Genomic DNA, 23,428 nt, shown 5'->3' on the forward strand with positions numbered 1-23,428 from the left:
TGCTTACGTTACGCGCTGCGCGACCCGGATGACTTCCGGATGCGCTAACGCGGCGCGTCATATGACGCATTACGCGACAACGCAGGTCCAGAATATAGTCAAAATGTCTCCACCAACCAGCGGTCGGAACACAACCCCTTTCAGCAGGCTAAATAGTTCTGTTAAATGACAACAGAAGGGACAGGCAACAAGAACCATCAGTCAAAGAGGGGAGGGCTAGTTCTTCTCTACCGGGTTACATTGGGGCGCTACCGGAACTGATCGAATTGGTAGTCTACAGTGTTTCTGGATGTTTCAGACTGAAGCTGGGGTTAGCATGAGAGCAGCACCATTTCGTAGCTCCGTCGTGGCCATTCCGCAACCAATCATGGCAGCCGCTCTTTATCGTTTTTTTGGGCGGGGTGGGTGGCGGAGCCGAGCTGTTTTGCAGCCATCATAGTGTGGAGTTCAGTTCATCTCACTAGTTTTGTATTTGTCATGAGGGGTTGTTCCTAATGTTTCTATTTTAGCGAGGTCAAAAAGAGATCCCATTAGTGGCCTACTGATTTTGCTCGATTCCTTTTCTTTTTTTTTTTACACGATTTTTCGTTATCTGCAAAGACTAAACAGAGTATTGCGACTCTGTGTTTGTTTGTAAATAGAGAATGAACCAAAGAGAACCAATTCTAAAACAGTAAATACTTGGATAACAATCAATCAAATGGAGAGAGAAGCAGGCACGACGTATTACAACGGGGGCAAAGGCCTGCGTTAACTACCCTTCACTATGTGCAAAGAGAGAGTACTCCTAATAGAAATGAGGGGGGGGGGCACCATTCAAAGCAGATCAGTGTGCATAAACACGAAAATGTTTTCACTTACCACGTACTTGACATTCGACAGCTTATGATATTTGCTATTAAAAAACCATTGAAATTCACTGAAAAAACCATAGGTTATAGACCATATATAGTTAGGAATTAGCATTTACAAAACCTTGAAAATTCACTGAAAAAACCATAGGTTATAGACCATATATAGTTAGGAATTAGCATTTAAAAAACCTTATTTTACTCACACAAAACCATTGAAATTCCATATATAGTTAGTTGCACTAACTATATATCGCGCACCCGCAATCCACTGCTGATGATGTCACATATTACATCATTCATGACATGGTCAGTGACATCACTGATGACATCACTGATGACATCTCAAATGACATCACTGATGACATCACTGATGACATCTCAAATGACATCACTGATAACATCTCAAATGACATCTCAAATGACATCACTGATGACATCACTGATGACATCTCATTTGACATCAATGACCACATCACTGATGATATCATTCATGTGACAATACAATGCATCTCCTCACACTTTAATATAACCTCTGTTACACCCAGTGTTAAATACAGAGTATAATTTTTGAAACCATTGACACACCAATACTAGTTACTACATACGCACTCAGTGATTCCTATGTTTACACACACATTCACTCATTTACCCATACAATCATTCATACATACAATCACTCATCTTTACAACACTATCATATGCACTCATACACCTATACAGACTCTCACACTCTGTCACTCATCCATGGAGTTACTCACACACCTAGTCAGTCCTGTAAATAATCAATCACACTTCCATTTTCTAATCTATACAGTTAAACATAGAGCACCTTACATTTTGAAACATATACTAACACATACTTACTCTCTTATACAATCATTGATACAAGTACACATTGATCTGCACAGAGTCACACACCTCCCAGCCAGCCACACACACACTCAGTCTCCCATACAAATACTTGGGCAATCAATCAATAACCCATATAGTTACTCATATAGCTACTGACCAACACATGCAGCAGTTTACAGAACAACAGACATAATGATGCACAAATTAAGACAGTTGTCACTAACCCATGCACTCAGTGAGACACATTTAATCACTCACTCATACAGTCAGTCACGCACCTACTAAATCCTTCATCCAGACACTTCTACATCCACTCATTCTTCAATATGTAAAACATATTTAAACTTTACAGAAACACACAGTCACTGGATGATGTCATCAGTGATGTCATTTGAGATGTCATCAGTGATGTCATCAGTGATGTCACTGACCATGTCATGAATGATGTAATATGTGACATCATCAGCAGTGGATTGCGGGTGCGCGATATATAGTTAGTGCAACTAACTATATATGGAATTTCAATGGTTTTGTGTGAGTAAAATAAGGTTTTTTAAATGCTAATTCCTAACTATATATGGTCTATAACCTATGGTTTTTTCAGTGAATATATATATATATATGTATAGCAAGTTAAGCAAAAGTGGGGTTAAAAATAGTAAATCTGTACATATATATATGTATGTATGTATGTATGTATATATATACTTAAGGAGAAGCAAGACTCGCCTTTTAACATGCAACCACATTCCAGCTCCTGAACTTTGGTATTTGATAAAGGAATCTTTTCCGAAACGCGTCATACCTTCAGGATTATTAAAAGCTGCCTGACTATGCTCCGCTGTGTCCCTCTCATCTTTCCGGCATGGTGAAGGTGTTTTGGCGTATCTTTAGCGTGTTGGCCCTTGACACGCAGAGAGACCCTCCCGTAAAGTGTTCTCGGCATCAAAGGCACAAGTGGCAACACTTTTTGTTTTTTTCCCCGAGGGATCGCACACCGAGAACCGCCACTAACCTGCAAGGGAAAATGAACTGCTGGCAGCGTCAGTCCACTACTATATGGAGAGGCGTGGACACTGTACCGTCCTCTCCGGTTTTGCCCGATGCAGGATGTATGTGGCTGGGAGTAGGGGCAAGTAAGGCAGCAAAGCTGTTTTTTTCACCAGACCTGTTCTTTAAAATGGCATTTTACGAACTGTGAGCATTTACATCCAAAAGCCATTTAACCATCACCCGTCCTAACGCAACAAACACGCTGTATTGTGGGACATGCAGTTTCTAAGTACAAGCGCAAGGGGCGGTGTCTTAGCATATGGAGGTCAGGTGTGCTCACCGTACTTAAGGAGAAGCAAGACTCACCTTTTAACATGCAACCACATTCCAGCTCCTGAACTTTGGTATTTGATAAAGGAATCTTTTCCGAAACGCGTCATACCTTCAGGATTATTAAAAGCTGCCTGACTATGCTCCGCTGTGTCCCTCTCATCTTTCCGGCATGGTGAAGGTGTTTTGGCGTATCTTTAGCGTGTTGGCCCTTGACACGCAGAGGGACCCTCCCGTAAAGTGTTCTCGGCATCAAAGGCACAAGTGGCAACACTTTTTGTTTTTTTCCCCGAGGGATCGCACACCGAGAACCGCCACTAACCTGCGAGGGAAAATGAACTGCTGGCAGCGTCAGTCCACTACTATATGGAGAGGCGTGGACACTGTACCGTCCTCTCCGGTTTTGCCCGATGCAGGATGTATGTGGCTGGGAGTAGGGGCAAGTAAGGCAGCAAAGCTGTTTTTTTCACCAGACCTGTTCTTTAAAATGGCATTTTACGAACTGTGAGCATGTACATCCAAAAGCCATTTAACCATCACCCGTCCTAACGCAACAAACACGCTGTATTGTGGGACATGCAGTTTCTAAGTACAAGCGGAAGGGGCGGTGTCTTAGCATATGGAGGTCAGGTGTGCTCACCGTACTTAAGGAGAAGCAAGACTCACCTTTTAACATGCAACCACATTCCAGCTCCTGAACTTTGGTATTTGATAAAGGAATCTTTTCCGAAACGCGTCATACCTTCAGGATTATTAAAAGCTGCCTGACTATGCTCCGCTGTGTCCCTCTCATCTTTCCGGCATGGTGAAGGTGTTTTGAGATATATATATATATATATATATATATCCATCCATCCATCCATCCATCCATCCATCCTACTGGCGATATCCAGTAGGTATATATAGTTAGGACCTAGCTACCATAGGAAATCCACAACATTCTATTGGGAATAACTTTGGTGCCGGTTGAGGAATTTGCCTGTAATTTTCCAAAATTTAGGCCAGCTCCGCTCCGCTTCTTTCCTGGAAGTTTCGGGGGGATTCGTCATGCGGGGGGAGAGAAAAAAGGGGCGTCCCAAAACAGGTTTTCCCCATGTTAATTTCCATAGGACGAATAGACCAGGCTACAGCCCGAACCGCTGAATGGAATTACACCAAACTTTGCAAAATTGTAGGGACTGGTACGCAGAAGTGCCTTTTCTATATTTGGTGAAAATTGCTCCAGTGGTTTTTATGAAAATTAACTTCAAAAACACATATATATCTATATAAGCTTACTGTACTCTGTACCTTCCAGAGTACGAGCTGCATTATGTTTGGCTGCCAATGTCTGTCAACACTCCAAAACAGAAATTGTTGGGAGCCATCTTGTACCTCGGTAGACTGAGGCACAGGAAAGCTGAAAAACAAACGTGTAGAACTTAAAAAGGGGGCAGGGTAGAAGCACCCTGACCCCCTAGGCCTGCCCAGGTGGTCCCACAAGGACAAAAAAGCCCATTTAAAAAAAAAAAAAAACACCTGGTCTGTTTTTTTAAAATTTACCCCCGGGGGGACCAAATCGCAGTGGCATAGTGATAAAAAAGTGTGGGGGTCCACAATCCCCCCCACACTGCCCCGGGGACCGCCGCCCCCGGGGCAAAGCAACGCAGCCCCTTGGCGCATACTGAGGGCTCCTGGTGGGCTACTTGGCCCCCAGGGACCCCCAGTATGCAAGGGGAATTAGTTCCTATTCTGCAAACACGCCAGGGGTTGCGCTGCAGAGAGGTGTAAAAAAGGGTGTGGCCTCATTACACCTCTCTGTAATGCAGTTCCCAGGCTTATACTGGAGGCTCCTGGTGGGCTAGTTGCCCCCGAGGGACCCCCAATATGCAAGGGGAATTAGTTCCTCCTCTGCAAACGCGCCAGGGGTTGCGCTGCAGAACGTTGTAAAAAGGGGGCGTGCCCTCTGAACACCTGCCTGCAAAAATGTAGTAAATCAGTATAAAAAAAATAACAATTAATACATTTAAAAATTAAAATTGTCATTTAAAAAAACCTTCGAAATTTAATTAAAAAAACATAGGTTTCAGGCCTTATATATTTAGGAATTAGCATTTAAAAAAACTTGCAAATTCTCTTAAAAAACCATGGGTTTCAGGCCTTATATAGTTAGGAATTAGCATTTAAAAAAACTTGCAAATTCACTGAAAAAAACATAGGTTTCAGGCCTTATATAGTTAGGAATTAGCATTTAAAAAACATTGCAAATTCACTGAAAAAACTATAAGTTTTAGTGGTGTTATAGTTAGCTGGACATTTCACTCATACAAAACCATTGAAATTGCTCCTATATAGTTAGTTGTACTAACTATATTTCGCGCACTCGCAATCCACTGCTGATGATGTCACATATTAGATCATTCATGACATGGTCAGTGACATCACTGATGTCATCAGTGATGTCATTTGAGATGTCATCACTGATGACATCATCCAGTGAATGTGGTTTGCTTTGTTATTTAAATATGCATTATATATATATATAGCAATTTGCATTGAAGAATGAGTGGATATATATAAATAAATATTTAAATGGAGGATTTAGTAGCAGTGTAATTGTTTACTTGACCAATTTATAATGTCTCACTAAATATAGTGGATAGTGACTAAACTGTGTGAATATCTGTATCACTTTGTTTCCTGGAGGCAATGCTGACCCGGCTACACCGTTATATCTCATTCCCCACAACTCAACAGGACTTTAATGAAACCAAGCTTCATTTCTACAACATTGCGCAATTTCCACATGTCATAGGATGCATTGACTGTACCCACATCTGCCCACCTGCACAAACGGAGTACATGTACCGGAACCGCAAGTCCTATCACTCCCTGAATATACAGATGGTGTGCAACGATAAGACATTCATCACCGACATAGTGGCACAATACCCGGGGAGCACACATGACTCCTTCATATTCCGGCACAGCGGCTTGCACACACGACTGGCCAGGGGAGACTTTGGAGAAGGACACCTACTAGGTGAGTACACATGCCAACAAAAAGTACACTGTGACCATGTAGCTGCGCATAACAGACACTCACCCTCTGCTCCTTTCATTCAGGTGACAGCGCCTATGGTCTCCGTGAGTACCTCCTCACCCCATACCTCAACCCTGCAACACCACAGCAACGGTGTTACAATGCTGCACACATACGCACGAGAAATTGCATCGAGAGGACATTTGGCCTTTTGAAGAGCAGATTCCGCATACTCCACAAGACTGGTGGTGCCCTCAAATACGAGCCTGAGGTCTGCTGCCGCATCGTGGCCGTGTGTGCAATACTCCACAACATTGCTACCCAGTGCAGGATACATGTAGAGATCTCTGGCAGTGAGTCGGTAGGGGACAACCGCCCACCTGCACATGTGCGTCATGCACGCGGGGAGAATCCTGCAGAAGGACACAGGCGCCGCAACCAAATCACTATTAACTGTTTCTAGTGCGCCCACTCCCCTCACCCAACACTGCACTCATGCATGACAATTGAAATAATGACATGAGTCAGATTAACTGGAACTGAATATTTGTTATTGTTTTGTTCAAAATAAACTAGGAATTTCTCACACAGTTACATGAGTGGTATTGTAAGTCATATGTCCCCATGTATTTGAGGAGGGCATGCTTGTGTCAGCAGCATGGCCCTTCATGGTAGTAAAGAAAATGTCAATGCCGCCTCCGGGCGGACGCTCCCAGACGTCTTTCCAGCTCTTCCTCAGGATTTGGCCGTGAGGCAGCAGTGGGCCTGGTGCTGCGTCGGGGTACTATCACCAGTGGCACCGATTGGCTGCTGTGGCTTGAATTTGCTCACTAGTGTCATCCCCCCACCCGCCTGGCCATGGCCAGTTGCCTGCAGACCCTGCACTGCAGTAGTAACTTGCTCCAGTGCCCTTGCGACATCCTGGCAGCACTGGACCATTTGCACTTGCATGGTCAACGAGCGTCCTGAGAGTTGGGAGGTGGCATTCCCTATGATATAATTTGACCGCGTGTACGCAGACAGGCGGGTCAGCAGCTGCCGGTGGCGGCGCCGATTGACATCCCGCTGGCTCAAAATGGCCTGTGTGTTGTCCTCCACTGCAGCGGTCATCCTCTCCATCCTGTCTGACAGCTGCTCCACATTATTAGCGGTCTTGTGCAGCTGTAGGTGGATTGCTGCGAGATGACGGGCTTGTGTCTGGTGTATGCTGAGCATACGCCGCTCAATGGAGAGCCCAGGTGCACGCACATTCACCCCCCTGCCAGCGCGTGGTGTTGAGTTGCGCGGCTCCCTCCCCAGTCCGCTGGACTGGCTTCTCACAGCGGCAGTGCGGCAGGTTTGTGTACGTGCTGCTGCTGCTGTTGTCAGCCCCACTGGCATGTGAGTGACACGCTGCGGTTGTGGCACGCCTGTTGGCGCTGAGGTGGCACTGTCCACAGGGGTAGGTGGTGGTACTACCGCTGGGGCTGCAGCTTGCCCTGATGGTCCTGGTTGAGGGGATGGATGGACGTCACCCTCGGTGTCCTCGGGTGTTTCTTCAATTTCCAGGGCATCACTATCCGTGCTGGGTGCTTCAGCGCCACCTGTGATGTAAAGTGGACGTTGATTAATGACATGTATCTTGCACATGGAAGGTTGCTACATGCATGCAGGCTAACATTCCCTGACTGGCTGTAAGATTGACTCTCACTGGACAGGTCTGGCAGCATGGTGCTAGATGGTAAATGTTTGGTTTGGTTTTTTTTTTTTTTTATATAGCGCACGAACACTCCAGGGAGCATCTTGGCGCTGCGATTTCATTGCTAGTAGATTGTCAGATGGTTTTAACTGGGCTTTAGGTGTTGTACGTAGTTTAGACAAGAGTTTTACACTTTGATTCGGCCAGTCCATAAATCCACGTTTTTAAGGATTTTTTAAAGGTTTGCTCTGATGTAGTTGCTCGGAGGTAAGCTGGAAGTATATTCCAGGCTTTGGCTCCTAGAACTGCCAATGATTTACCACCCTTGGTGGCAAGTCTGAACTTAGGGACAGACATTAAGTTGGCCGTAGCTGATCTAAGTTCTCTGTTCGGGTGGTATCTGTGAAATTTATTGGCCAGATATTTTGGGCCGCGTTTATGAAAGCCTCTAAATGTGATCACGAGGATTTTGAATAATATACTTTTCTGGATGGGGAGCCAGTGCAATGTGTCCAAGGCGGCTAATGCTGATGACCTTCTGGGCCGTCTCAAAACCAGCCGGGCCGCCGCATTTTGAACCTTCTGTAGTTTATGCAGGGTAGATTTTGCCACCCCTGCATACAGACTATTACAGTAGTCAATTCTCGATGTAATTAGAGCAATTGCTACTGTGCGGCGGGCAGGCAAAGGCAGGTAGTCGAAAAATTTGCGTAGGCCCTTAATGATGTTAAAACAAACGGCAGCTACTTCCTTAGTTTGTTGTTTAAAGGATAGCATGTCGTCGAATTTTATGCCCAGGTTTCGAGTTGCACTGATGGTATTTGGGGGAGCTTCCGCATCCGAAGGCCAACAAGTGTGTGGAAAAAAGAGATTGTTTTTTCCGAATGGCAGGATCTCTGTTTTAGCAGAGTTGCATTTAAGATGATTATCATGAATCCAGTTGAAGGTCGCAGTCAGACACTCTTTCAGGACCTGTTCGACCCTATCTGTATCATCGTCCAGAACTAGGACCAGTTGAGTGTCGTCTGCGTATGCAACTGTGCTTACATTATAGGAGGCAATTAGATTGATCAAACTAGAGCCCTGAGGCACCCCTGAACCAATTTCCTTCTCCTCCGAATGGAACTGACCCAATCTGATTATCTGTTTTCTGTGTAACAGAAAGTTTTTAAACCAGTTCAACACGGTGCCCCCTATGCCCGCTTCAACCAAGCGATGTAATAGAATTGCATGGGACACCGTGTCGAAGGCTGCAGATAGATCAAGGAGAATTAGGACTGCCTTCCTCCCTTGATCCAATGCAGCTCTTATGGTTTCTGTTGTTGACAATAGTGCTGACTCTGTAGAGTGGTTAGCTCTGAAACCTGCCTGATTTGGATGTAGGATGTTATTTTCCTCTAAGAATGTTGAGAGTTGCTTATTGACCAAGGTTTCAGCACATTTACACAGAGTGGGGATTTGTGAAATGGGTCTTAGATTGGTTAGAACAGATGGATCGTGTAGGATCTTTTTTTGCAATGGTTTTACAATCGCAGTCTTCCAAGTATTGGGGATTTCTCCCGATTGGAGTGATGCGTTGACAATGGCGTTAATCATGGGATTCACCTCATCCTTAATTGCATGGACCAGTGTGGGGGGACAGGGGTCGAGTGGCGAGCCGGATTTAATTTTTGACATAGTTTGCGAGATGTCAGCCAAATCAATTGTGGTGAAGGTGTTCCATCTAATTATCTCGGAATTATTCTCTGGAGCTATGATTTCTTTATTTACAGGAAAGACTGGAAAATTTCTCGTAATGTTGACAATTTTTTGTGCAAAATAGTCTGCAATATCATTGCAGAGAGTCTGTGATGGTGGTATTTCCTGAGATAGGAATTTTGGATCCCGAAAGCTCTTAACAACGCGAAATATTTCCTTTTGATTGTTCTGAGAGGCTTCTATTTTATTTGTGAAATAGTTTGTTTTGGTGCATTTGATTTGTGTATGGTAATTCCTTCTTGCAGTTTTAAAATTGTCCTGGTCGTCCTTATTGTAGTGCTTACGCCACTTGCGTTCCAGTTTGCGTACTGTGCGTAATAGGTCTTTTAATTCATTAGTGTACCAAGGGGCTGAGCTTTTCCCTTGTTTTGGTTTGGATTTGTTGGCTCCTCCAGAAGTCATTTTCTCCCCTATGGATCTCATCCATTTTTCATAGCTGAGGTTGTCGCTAGTCACATTACCAGTTATCAATGGTTTGTTCTCTTTAGCCCAGTTTGGTAAGTCCGGGTGCTCAATGATTTTATTCCAACAGGGAGTTGGTTTCTCATTTCTGAATCTGTTTGGTTTTGTATTATTAGTTTCTTCCGCTGTGAGATGAAATGCAATAAAGTTATGGTCGGTCCATGTCTGGGGCAGGGGAGTGGATACTTTGATGGTATTAAGATTAGAACAAACACAGTCGAATACGTGGCCCGCTATGTGTGTGGGGTCATTCGTAAGAATTATAAGCCCCAACACATGCATAATATCTCTAAAGCATTGTACATTTGGATCAGTCATGTTATCAAGGTGAAGATTTACGTCTCCCAATAAAGTAAAATTAGCTGCTTTAAGCGTCAATGTGGTAAGTACTTCCCCCATACTTTCCAGGAAATGTTTCATTTGACCTGGTGGGCGATAAATTAATGCTCCCGAGAACATAAAGGAGTCATGGGCCTGTAAATTAAAGGCTAGACTTTCAGCACCTTTAATGTCAGGTAGTTCAGAGATGCTACATGTGAGGGTCTCACGGTGTATAACAGCAATCCCCCCTCCTCTTTGTATAGGCCTGTCCAGTCTTTGTATCCTATAGCCGGGTGGTAGTGCACATATAATGTCTGGATTGGACCATTCTCTCAGCCATGTTTCAGTGATCATGAGGCAGTCCAAATTGTTCTCTGAAATTAAATCATGTATGTGTAATGCATTCTTGCACATTGAGCGTGCATTGATTAGTCCACCATTAATAGTTTTATATGTGATTTTGGGGATGTCCTTGACATAGGGTTGTAGAGTGAGTTTACATACAGTGCACGTAATGGGTCCTAGCCATTTCTCAACTTCTATGACATGATTACATTGTATAGGACTGGTATTAAAAGATAATAATTTTTCTCTGGACATCTGACCTGGTAGCATTTTTGACAGGTAGTGCAGCCCCCAGCTCGTCCTTAGCGCGGACGGGCGCAGACGGGCTGACTCTGGCGTGACTCCGGCGCTGGCTAGAGCGCTGTCACAGCTGCCGCCTCCCACTCAATATGGCTGCCGTTGGGAGTCTTCCCTTTCGGCACAGTACACAGCCCTAAAATCGGCTGCAACCGACAAAATGCAGGGAAAGGGGTTAGCGGGGGCTGGGGTAAGTGTAAATCAATACGAAATGATTTTTAAAATTCGCCGTCTAAAAACAAGTAACATGCGCTAGTATTCAGCAAGTTGTCATAGAATATTACACGATAAATGTGGTCAGACTACATGTCCCACAATGCAATAGGGCTTTTCTGGTGTGCATGGGCTGCATGCCTGGGGTTTCTAATAGGTTAATCTGGGGTCATGGCCATTGTTATGGGACAGGGTCGCAGTCGCATGGCACTTACCTTGTGATTCTTGGGTGGGACAGGAGGAGTCCAGCTGGGTTACCCCCACGCATGCCTGGGGATTCAGGGTGTCCTCTACAAGGTCCTCAAGTGGGGTGTTGGGTGGGACAGTGGGCTCTTCTCCTCCTGTTGCGACATGCTCCCCCAGCCTCTCAGCGATCCTCTCCTTGGCACGCCCTCTGAGGTCGTACCACCTCTTCTTTAATTCATCTATGGAGCGCTGGGTCACTCCCACAGAATTTACTTTGGCGCGGATGCGCACCCAAATCCTTCTCTTGTCGGCCTCGGGCACCCTCCTTGAGTCCTTCCCAAAGAGCCGATCGTGGTCCTTGCACACTCCCTCTATGAGATATTCAAGTTCTTGTTCAGAAAATTTAATTTTCCGTTTCCTTCCTGAGGAACTGTCCCCTGCTGCTTCCTGGGACATATTCTGCAGTGGGGTGTCTCCTGGTTTTCAGCTGGAGTTTGTCTGGAGTGGAGCTCAGAACAATGCTGCTTCCCCTTCAGGCTCAGAATGCAGAATTATTATTATTATTATTATTAAAACTTTTATAGCGCGCTCTATTACCACGGGGTATCCTGGCGCGGTGAGTAATTTAACAGCAAGAGTGATAGATCAAGAGCAAGTCTGTTAGAGTGGAACGTTAAACAGATAAGTCTTAAGTTCTTTCTTAAAAACAGTAATGGTCGTAGAGGCTCTGAGGAATAGGGGGAGGGCATTCCAAGCAGAAGCTGCCTTAACTGAAATTGATTGGCCACCCAATCGGGCGTATTTGTATTTGGGAATGGCCAATTGGCATTGGTTGGCCGATCGTAGGGCACGATTGGGAATGTAGAATGAGAACCGTTTCTGCAAATACGTCGGTCCCTGGCCATGAGCTGCTCTAAATGCCAACACAAGAATTTTAAACAAAATTCGGTGTGGCACTGGGAGCCAATGCAGGCTTCGTAAATGGCTCCGCACGCTCGACCTCCTGGGAAGAGAGAAGAGCAGACGTACTGCAGCATTTTGTATCACCTGAAGGCGATGAATCATGTACCCAGGCAAGCTGCTAAATAAAGCATTAGCGTAATCGAGCCGAGACAGAATCAGGGCTCGAAGGACAGTCTCCTTGGCTGCCCTGGGAAGGAGAGGGAAAAATCTTCTCAAGGCTCGCAGGGAACCGAAGCAGATGCCAGTCAATTTTTTAATATGGTCCGAAAACTTCAGGTCCTGACCGAACCATACCCCCAGGTTCTTAGCTGGGCCTCCCATCGCACTAGGGCAGGGCAGGTCTGGGGGCCAAATCTGGTCCTTAAAGTTGACAGGAAAGGAGCCAAAAAACAGAACCTCAGACTTGTCTTCGTTGCAGTTAAGTTGGACTTGTGCAAGCCACCGAAAAACTTCCAACAGACAATGCTGGACTGCTGATGGGTCAGACACACCCTTAGGCCTGGTGAAAAGCAGCTGTGTATCGTCAGCGTAGGCCATTATTTTGGCTCCCAGCTGTTCCGCCAGATAGAGTAAGGGGGTCATATAAACGTTAAACAATAAAGGGCTTAACGTAGACCCCTGCGGAACTCCAGTTGTCAGTCGCTTCGGGGCCGAAGAGTAGGGGGGCATCCAAACCTGCTGAGTTCTATCGCTCAAAAACGATGATAACCAGTCAAGGGCCAGCCCTGAAATACCAACGGCTCCCAGTCTTGCAATAAGCAAGGCATGGGGCACCGTATCGAAGGCGGCAGAGAGGTCCAGTAGAATCAGGACCGCTCTGCCGCCCCCGTCCAAGCACTCCCGAACTGCCTCCGAGACCTCGACTAGTGCCGTCTCGGTACTGTAGGCCGCTCTAAACCCTGACTGAGCAGGATGTAGGGCGTGAGAGGACTCGATGAAACTATCCAGCTGTTTGAAAGCCACCTTCTCACACACCTTCGCCAGAGCTGGCAGCAGTGAGATGGGCCGATAGCTCGATGGCGTTGATGGATCTAGACCAGCCTTTTTTAACAGAGGAAGCAGTTTTGCCTCCTTCCAGCTTCTCGGAATCGTGGCAGTAGAAAGGGAGAGGTTGATGATCTGAGTCACCTCTTGATTAATGATATCCACTATCCCTCCCAAAACCCTGGCCGGGCAGGGGTCCGAGGGAGGGCCGGGCAGGGGTCCGAGGGAGATCCGGACATTAAAGCCGCCAGGATTTGCCGTATGTCAGATTCCGAGGCCGGCCGGAAAGCAACAAACTGAGCCTCTAGACATCGTCTATCCGATAATGAAAGGGCAGATGAAGTCGCAAAGGTCTTTTGAGCTGCTTCTAGGTCCAGTTGGATTTTTACAATTTTGTCCGTAAAGTAACAAGACAATTCTTCACACCATTGAGCGGAAGAGGGGAGCAGGGGTTGGGCAGCACATGGGGATAAAACATTTTGGACAATCGAGAAGATCTCTTTACTGTTGTTGTCCGCCTTCTCGATTCTGTCCGAATAGTATCTGCTTTTTGCTGCCTTAATCGCAGCGTAATATTCCTTTTGAGCTGCCCGTAAAGTCTTCTTTTCGGCTGGCAAATAGGCTTGTCTCCATGCTCGCTCTAATTTCTTACAGACCAACTTCTGTTCACGCAGAGCATGCGTGAACCATGGTTGTGAGGGTCTCGATCGCATCCGACGGATACCCCCCACATTAGTGGAGGCAGCGGAACCATTCGCAATCCAAAGACTGAATGCGTCGACCGCCGCTTCAGTTTCCGTCATTGGGTCCGGACGGGTGCCAGAGAGGGACTCAGATAGTGACACCAAATTAATTTGTAGCCGATGTACCAGAGAAGGAATTTTTCTCAGATCCTTATCTAACTGCCAAGCAAACTTAATCAAACAATGGTCGGACCACAACATAGGCAACGGGGGGGATAGACTGATGTCAAAGTTGGTACAAACCAAATCAAGAACGTGACCTCCCGCATGCGGAGGAGCATCCACCCATTGAGTGAGGTGAGCCATACTAAAAGTCTCACTGAGACGAGTAACTACAGTGGTATTCCCGGCATCCACATGAATGTTAAAATCGCCCAGCAGTAGATAACGGGAGAACCGTAAAGCTCGTGGCACGATAACCTCCTCCAGGGTTCCAATAAAGTTTCCAACATAACCTGGGGGACGGTACACTAACGTGCCACCTAAGGTAAAATGCGGACTAAGCTCCAAACAAAAGTGGAGAATTTCTGCCTCTATCAGCTCATCCAGGTATTCGCAGGTGAGGGTCCAATGATCCCGATAGATCACAGCAACCCTTCCACCTCTTCCCTGTTGGCGATCTGCTCGGCAGATCCTAAAACCACGGGGGATAGCTAACTCGACTACTGGCGCGCAGGAGTCGGTCATCCAGGTCTCGGTGACAAAGAGCAGGTCAAAATCATTTTCTGCTAGTAGGTCAAAGACCTCAGCCGTGTGGCACACCAGTGATCTAACATTGATTAGGCCCGCCTGAATGCTCTTGATTTCATGGCCGGGTTGGGTAGGCGGGGGTACAGGACTATTAAGTTGATAGTTACAACAAGGGCAAGCTCTGAACCGACTATCAATAACCACCCAGGTATGCGCAGCCTCACAAGAGGGGACATTTAGAGTCCTTAGATCTGCAGATGAATACCGGAGTACTATAGGAGGGACAGATTTAGAAGGAAAACGGCCGGGAGTCATGGCCCTGTGCCCGGCCGGAGCACGGACGGGCACAGACGGGCCCTCCTTTGGCACTCCTTCGGCGCGCAAACGGCGTGCCCGCCGCCCGTCCGCTGCGCGCACGCCTCATCACGACGTTTAATACGGGCGGGCGAGCAAAAGGCTAGAGCGTCAACCCCGGTGCAATGCGGCCCCGCCTCACTTCCGGGGACCGCTGGGGCCGAACGCTAAGGGCGGAGGCATGTGCAGAAGCTACCAAAGTGCAAAGTGCCAGGGAGGAGAAACAAAAGAGGGACCAAAAAGGTTGGAAGAGGTTCTCACTATGGGGGCGAATGAGGGTGGAACTGCCTACTTCCTGGTAGTGATGTCATCACTGTGCTCAAAATGCGACTTCCCGTTTTTGCGATCTGGCAATTATCGAGATCGCAATTTGCTAAATCGGTAATTGCGAAATCGCAATTTCAACAGGGAAAACGGCCGATTCTGCGATTTGCGGTAACTAGCAATCGGCGATTGCAGCCGATTGCGATTCGCATTTTTTTATCGCTAAATTTCATGAATCCCATTCTGCGATTTCTAAATTGCGATTCGGTATTTCTCGCAATTTAGCAATCGCAGAATTTGAGATTGATGAATCTGGGGGATAGACCGTTATCATCTGCCATACTAAGCACCTCAATAAGGGGCATATCCCTTTAATATCTGTAACACTAAGAACCAAACACATGGCACTGACAATTTACATCTGTCGAGGGAACCTACCAAGCATCACAACATCAGAATAATTGACGAGCTTGGTTTATACTGAATATAAGTTAATCACACAGCGAGTATCTGAAAGCATGTTGATCAAGCCAGCCTGTTCATTGCCCCTACAGATAGAGAATTTCTGGCAAAATCTCCCTTCAGTAATTTTAATGTTTTTTCTGTGCACTAGATCCTCCTATAAATATTAATAGAATATGCTTATATATATATATATATATATATATATATATATATATATATATATATATATATAAGACTGGTTATTGATTATTGCTGTCCCATACAGAGATGACCGCTCAGTTGATCGTCTCCCAAGTAATCCTAAAAACAAAATTTTGTTAGAGAAGCTCGAGTAAACTGAACTCTTCCATTCTACACCACAATAAAATAAAAATGTTAACACTATTCTTGTTTATTTGGTGATCCCCTCAGAAGTATATTTCATGGTGCATGTGTCCGTCTTCCCATGTATTCCTCCTGTACACAGTATTTGATATTTTCCTATGTTTTTTATTGTATACATATTTTATGTGTTGTTTCAACACGTCTTTCATAACAGTTAGCTACCTTCAACTATTTTGACTCGCACATTGTGTTTGTACCAAATCCTTAACATACCTTCCAAGATGGTTTTTGCTGAAAGAGGCGAAACTATATCCGGTGGAAACTTTCATGGTGAATACCCTGCAAAAGTAAGTGTTTAGTGAATTATATTAAATATATGGTAGGCTGGGTTATTATTGACTCTCAACTTTTGAAAGACAGCAGTGAATTAATTTTAAGGGAATAAAAAAAATTCTTATTCGGTACTGTTCTTAAATTCATGTTTGTGGCACATAAAATTTCACCAGACTTTAAATAAATACATTGCTTGAGAGAAAGGAAATGGTGTTGTGCATCATGGGACAGACAGTGTCATTTTCCAGAGTCCCTGCTCCTTGAACTGCTCCCTGCGTATTGAGATTGTTTTAAGATTTTGTTAATATTTCTAAAGGATTTAAGACTGCTTCTCTTTCCAGGCTCTGGATTATCTGGCTATTGGTGTCCATGAACTTGCTGCAATCAGTGAAAGAAGAATTGAGAGGTTGTGTAACCCGTCCCTCAGTGAATTGCCTGCATTTTTAGTTACGGAAGGTGGCCTGAACTCGGGGTTCATGATTGCTCACTGCACAGCGGCCTCATTAGGTAAGCATGCCGTAGCATTGACAGTGGTTGAAATATACAGACATTTAAGCCATTCAACAGCTCTCAAGAGTCATATACGCATGAATGGATAGGTTGTTTGGTCAAGGATTTTTCTTTAAATACCGAGACTTGTAGTTCTTATTTTTAAATGAAATAAATAAGATTAAGTCCCAGAATGTAAAGACAAAAAACTCTGGGCTGAATGAGCTACTCTCGCTTGGACATCAAAAGCGTTGCATGTTGGAACTACGATAGGCTAAACAACAAAAGCCTTCACAACGAAGGGTTTACAACGATAAAGTCTTAACAACGCAAGCCTTTACAGTAAAAGTTAATGGATATGCCTGTACCACGGATATGCCTTAACTCAAAACATTTAAGCATTTGGCAGGTAAGTATGAACCCTTTTTTGAGTACATGTTGTTATTTAAGTACAACGGGTTGATACCTGTAAAATACTTACATCTTCATGGTAAAGGCATGTGCGTGGTAAAAATGTTATAGGTAATATTAAATAAATAAATAAATATAAATATATACATATATATATATATATATTATATATATATATATATATATATATATACTATACTATACTATATGGAAGTCATCAGTAGGTATTTATATTTAGGACCTTTTCATAGGAAAAGCATTTTTTGACTTGTCTATATCATTGGCCCCTGTTGATGAATCTAAACGAAATTTTCCAAACAAAAAATGACACTCACAACAGCTGCTGTCTGGAAAGTTTTGTGGTGATGCATCATGTGGGGCATAGAAAAAAGGGGGGTCCCAAAACTCGTTTTCCCATGTTAATTCCCATAGAGATGTTAAACACGACTGCAGGGGCTTTGGGTGGAGGGGTGCCTTTCGACGTCAGAATCTGACGAGAACCACTGAACGGAATTACACCAAATTTGACAGAAAGCTAGCTCCAAGAGCTAGCTTTTCCCACATTTGGTGTAATTCTGTTCAGCGGCTCGGGCTGCAGAAAGCGTCTTTGTGTGATTTGGTGTAAATCTGTTCAGTAGCTTTAGAGATATTAACTAAAAAAACAAAAATTGTATATCTAGGGACACACCCACAGTAAATCAGCGGACCTGTTCGCCAAAGCAAGATTCTGATTGGCTGTCCACACATTCACAGAAAAGTTGCTGTTGCCATTTTATTTATTGGGAAACTGTCTCAGGGGCTGGGAAATTGGTTGATATGACAATTAAGTGAAGGGGTCAGGTGAGAGCTTTCCTGACCCCTGGTGTATGTATGGCCAAGCATGTGTTCTGGGGTTGAAAATACCCAAAAATGTTTTTTTTGCCTCTCGCAGGATCCACGGGCTCGTCAGGCTCAGTGCAGACCCCCATTGTGAGGAAATGGGGTTCTGTTGAAGTAACCCCCCTCGCAAAGTTTTAGCCTGTCCCAGTGTTCTTTTCCTAAAAACATGTCCCCAATGGCACTTCTGCCCCACTGTAATTCCCTAGTAAGTGGTATCCTGACTGCCTGGAAGCTGAAGAGGGTCCCCTTGGACCCCTTCACTAGGACCATGCCACTGCCTCTGCAGCTGGCATACCCCTGTGAGATAGAATAAATAACCAAGTCGACATGAGACACTGCCGGTGTGCCATGCCAGCTAGCACTGCCTAAGATATAGGTAAGTTACCCCTCTAGCAGGCCTTACAAGCCCTAAGGCAGGGTGCACTATATCCCAGGTGTGGACATATCTGTATGAGCAGATATGGCCCTACAGTTTTGGGGTGTATTCCTTAATATTGTAAGTGCCAGGGAAACCATAGAGAGTACATGGGCTGGGAACTTTACAACAGGAGTTCCACAGCACCATGATGACTTCACTGAACCCCAGAACTGATTCCAGTGAGTGTGAGTTTTATTACAATATGTACCCAGAGTGCACCTCAGAGGTGTCCCCTAAAAACCTACCAACCCTGGTGTGGTCGCAGACTGGCTTTAGGCAGCCTGCCACACACAGACATGTTTCTTGACCCCTGGGTGGCGAGCTTCTGCTCTAAGTGACCAGAAACAATCCATATCCTGGGAAGAGGTGTCACACTTCCTACCCCAGGATAGGCCAGTACTCAAAGGAGAAGCTTCAAAGGCCTGACGCCTTTGTAATGCGACCCCAAGCCTCTGCTGCTAGCAGCAGATGGCAGCCCTTGATTTACACCCCCACTTTGTGTGGTTAAACCGGTGGGAAAACTTAGGAGGTGTGCCCACCTCTGCCAACTCCACCTCTAACGTGGGGGAGGTGAGGTGAAGCACATTTTTCAGTCCACACCATCTTGAAGATGGGAAGACCTCCTTCAATCAGGGCTATGTCTATGCCCCTTCCCACAGGAGGGTGGCATAAAAGAGGGTGTAGTCACGCGATGTAAGGTGCCCTTGGCCCTACCTGCTACTCTCCTAAACCCCCCCCCTTAATTTTGTATTTAGGTATCTCCCCCAGATGTAGAAACTAGATCTGCGATGACCTAACAAGAAAGAAGACACTCCTGCAGAGAAGACTGAAGACAACGCTTGCCTTGGCCCCAGCCCTACCGGCCTCTCTCCAGCCTTTTGCGAATCTGTGACCTGTCTTGCAGCCAGCGACTCTGAAAACCCGGTAGGACTGCTGCCTTCGAAAAAGACTCCAATCTCCTGTGGACAGCAGACCTGTCCAGAAGACACTGACTCCAAGGTCTCCGGATCCAGCTGGAATTGCTATCACTGTCCACTTTCACCCGACGTCTATGGCCCTAGTGGCTCACCTATGCGTTGAAGTTTCCCCCTTGGTCCTGACCTCGTTTCCAGTGTTCGCTGACCTCTCCTGATCTTCACAGCAGTGCCTGCAGTGTGAATCCAGAGGCTCCCCCAACCGCTACAGGCTCAGGTAAGAAGAATCTGACGTCGAAAAGCACCCCTCCACCCAATGCCCCTGGGCTTGGTGAGCTGAACCAACAGTGCCCCTATGACCCCCTACATATCACCTTACCTCTGCTGTCATTGATCTCCCTCCTGCAACCCCCAGTGCCACTCCTACAGCCAAAACAAGAATCTCCATTGAAACACTTTGGGCGTCCGATGTGGAAATTGCTCCCTGCACCTGGCCGTCCCTTTGCTGCTGATGGTGAATGTTTGGTGCTGCTTTGTGGCCCCCCTTTGCTCAACCTAACCCCCAAAGCTTGGCCCCTGCAACTGATTTACCTACCTGCCAGCAGTGTGGCTCCAGGCACCCCGTCTCAATTGAAAATCAGTCCAAACTCCGAGTTTGACATCTGCACCCAGTCGCCCTTGTGCCGCTGGTGGTGCAATTTTGGTACTCCCCTGACCCATGCCCCTTGCTGATTTCGAGTTCCAAAGACTGGATTTGTAAGTGCATTACTTACCTGTTCAACTGCAATATTGTTTTCCTCATAGAATAACACTGAACTGTGCTGAAAAGTTTCTAAGAGTCAATTTTTCAAAGTGAAAAGTATTTTTATTTAAAAACATACTTACCTTATTGCGAAGATCTTGCTTTTAAAATAAAGTAAAACAAAGTATAATTTTCTAAAATTGGTCTGGATCTCCTTCTTGAGTCTTGTGTCCATTATTGATCACTGTTGTGTAATATATGTCTTACACTCCCCTGTGTTAGGCCTAAGGCTGCTCGCCCACTCTACCAGTGATAGAGTAATTTGGGTTTTACATTGAGCCCTGTACACTTTTGGGGAACCCCTGGACTCTGTGTACAGTATTACCACTTAGTGGCAGACCCAGTTTTCTAAACTCGTGTAAATCTGCAATGGGTCAGCGGATCTAGCGTGACAAAAAAAAATACTCACACCCACTTACATACCCATACAGACATTCATCCACACACTAATTTACCCATGTGGACACTGTTAATCCCACACCTACATCCATACAGACACTGTCATAGACACTCAAATACCTATACTGGCACTCTCACACCCACACTTATACCTATGCAGTCACTCTCACACCCACACTTATACCTATACAGACACTCTCACACCCATTCACATGCACATAGAGACACTCCTAGCCATAGGTACACCCATACACTCTTACACCCATTGACATACTCATGTAGACACTCACAAACCCATACATGCACTCACACCTACTGATATACCCAGAGACATTCTCACACCCACTCATATACCCATATAGATGCACTCACTCCCACTCACATACCCATTAACTCTCTTACCCACTTACATACACATACAGACACTCACCCATACACTAACTTACCCATACAGACACTGTTACACCCATACCTACACCCATACACACTCTCACATCCACTTACATACCCATACACTAACCCACACACACAGATAGCCATACAGACACTGTTACACCCACACTTAAGCCTATACATTGTAGTTAGGGAATAGAATTTAAAAAACCTTGGAAATTTACTGGAAAAACAAATTTAAAGGTACATTATAGTTAGGCTCAATTTTACTCATACACAACCCTAGAAATTACCTGAGGTAACTATAAAGTACGCCCATGCAATCACTGGTTATGACCTCACATTATATCGCTTATGACATGGTCAGCGACAACACTTATGACATCTCAAATACCTTCACTGATGATTCATGACATCACTGATGTCCTCATCGAAACACACTGCTCACACACTCAATCACACCCCCATGAGTCTCTCATACACCCACTCATATCCCATGCATATCCACCTAAGCCCTCACATACCTATTCACAGACCAATACAACTACTCACACACCCACTCACTCATCCATACAACCACTCATACACCAGTCATACAGCCACTCACACACACACCCACCCACTCACTCACACACCCACTCACACATGCAGTCCCTCACCCATACAGACACTGGCTCACTCACTCACTCATTCATACAGGGATTCAGAATGCCACTCACTCACCTACACAGACCCCAACACACAATCACACACCCATAAAACCACTTACACACCCATCCAATTCATACATGTACACCCACACAAGCACCAACACACCCACTCATACACCCACCCAAGCACTCACACAACCCACCCATCCATACAATTACTCACATGCCGTCACATACTCATACAACCACACACACACCAACTAAGAAACCCATAGAACCACTCACACACCCACTCCCCCACAATCACTTACATAGCCATACAACCACACACGCCCACCCACTCACACACACAGAACTACTTACACACTCATACAACCACTCATACACTCACATAGCTACTCAGAAACCTGCAAACTCAGCCGTACACCACTTATACACCCATGCAGGCACTCAGACTCCCACTCACACACTGACACTGACGCTCACACAGCTGTACAGATCACATATGTTAGAAATAGTATCACTCATAGTTATTACACCTAGTATGCTAATCTACCTTTTGTAGTCTATTAGTATATGTTTTGAAATCTCAAACTCTTAGAAAACACTTACTCACTTGATGTTCATGGCATAGATCTCTGTATAGAGAAGAGTTCAAATGCAAAAGAGCACATTCTTGCTGTGATGTGGTTCAAGACATTTAACTATTCGGTTTAATTGGGCTTCCTGCATTAGTTCATTGTTCCTCGTAATATTAGTTCATTATTCCTTGCAGCAGAACTGCAGTCAGTGCACACTTAATTTCAGTGGTGCTTTCGTCATGTCTTGTTGCTTTTCAAATACATTTATTTAGAGTTTCCACTAGGTACCAAAACTGTTTAACACTATGGATTGTATTTACCACATTAGAAAACAATTTAATTAGGCCATTATGAAACACAATGGGGCAATTAATACATAAAAGAGTAGATTTACTAGACCTAGGCTTAGGCCTATAACTTTTGTAAGCGTACTCAGTTCTTTAGAGTCACCAATAGACCCATGTTGTGCAAACAGAAATTTACACATAACCCCATACAAGCAGATTTTGTACTTAAGTAAACATTTCAGGTTTAAGGATTATCTCTTTACCCATAATGTATGAGATGAATCCATAGTCTTTACCACGATGGAATTCCAATTGGTTCTTCTTTTTTAAGGGACTACATCTGTTTATTTCTAGTCCAGGAAACTACAAGCAAATGTTTGTGGCTATACATAAAGTATTTTCATGCTCATCTACCCAAAAGTATTTAACTTCTCCTTGACAAATTGTCAATGCTAATCAATCATACTTTAGGGAAATGTACATATATTTATGTCTGTCTCAAGTTGTATATATTGTCGACTAATTCAGAGTTTGAAAACCTTAGTGGCAGTTTACTGACCAAAAAGCTGTGAATTAGGCCCTACTCCCACAAGGGTGCTCAGTTAATATCTTTGGTGTACAGTGTGCATTTTCTAAGGCTATCCATTATAAGCAGCTTGCTTCAACTATTTTGTCCTCTGAGCATGTCTAAAGAAGGCCCAGTGCAAAAACTAGTGGACACCTACCTTTACTTTCAGAGACTCCATCATCATCAAATCATCTTTATTCGCATGT

The 23,428-nt window shown here is 44.9% G+C and overlaps 1 protein-coding gene across 2 annotated transcripts in view; it reads left to right on the plus strand.

Annotated features, from left to right (window-relative positions):
* Nucleotides 1-23,428, plus strand: part of HAL (histidine ammonia-lyase) — a 387,900-nt gene that overhangs the window by 317,998 nt on the left and 46,474 nt on the right. For both annotated transcript variants that reach the window (XM_078675784.1, XM_078675792.1), the window contains 2 exons: nt 16,380-16,445; nt 16,773-16,938. In XM_078675784.1, coding sequence (XP_078531910.1) covers nt 16,380-16,445; nt 16,773-16,938 — 232 coding nt within the window. The remainder of the gene's footprint in view (nt 1-16,379; nt 16,446-16,772; nt 16,939-23,428) is intronic.

The sequence above is a fragment of the Lissotriton helveticus genome, chromosome 1_1, assembly GCF_964261635.1.
Source record: "Lissotriton helveticus chromosome 1_1, aLisHel1.1, whole genome shotgun sequence".
NCBI classification, from domain to species: Eukaryota; Metazoa; Chordata; class Amphibia; order Caudata; family Salamandridae; genus Lissotriton; species Lissotriton helveticus.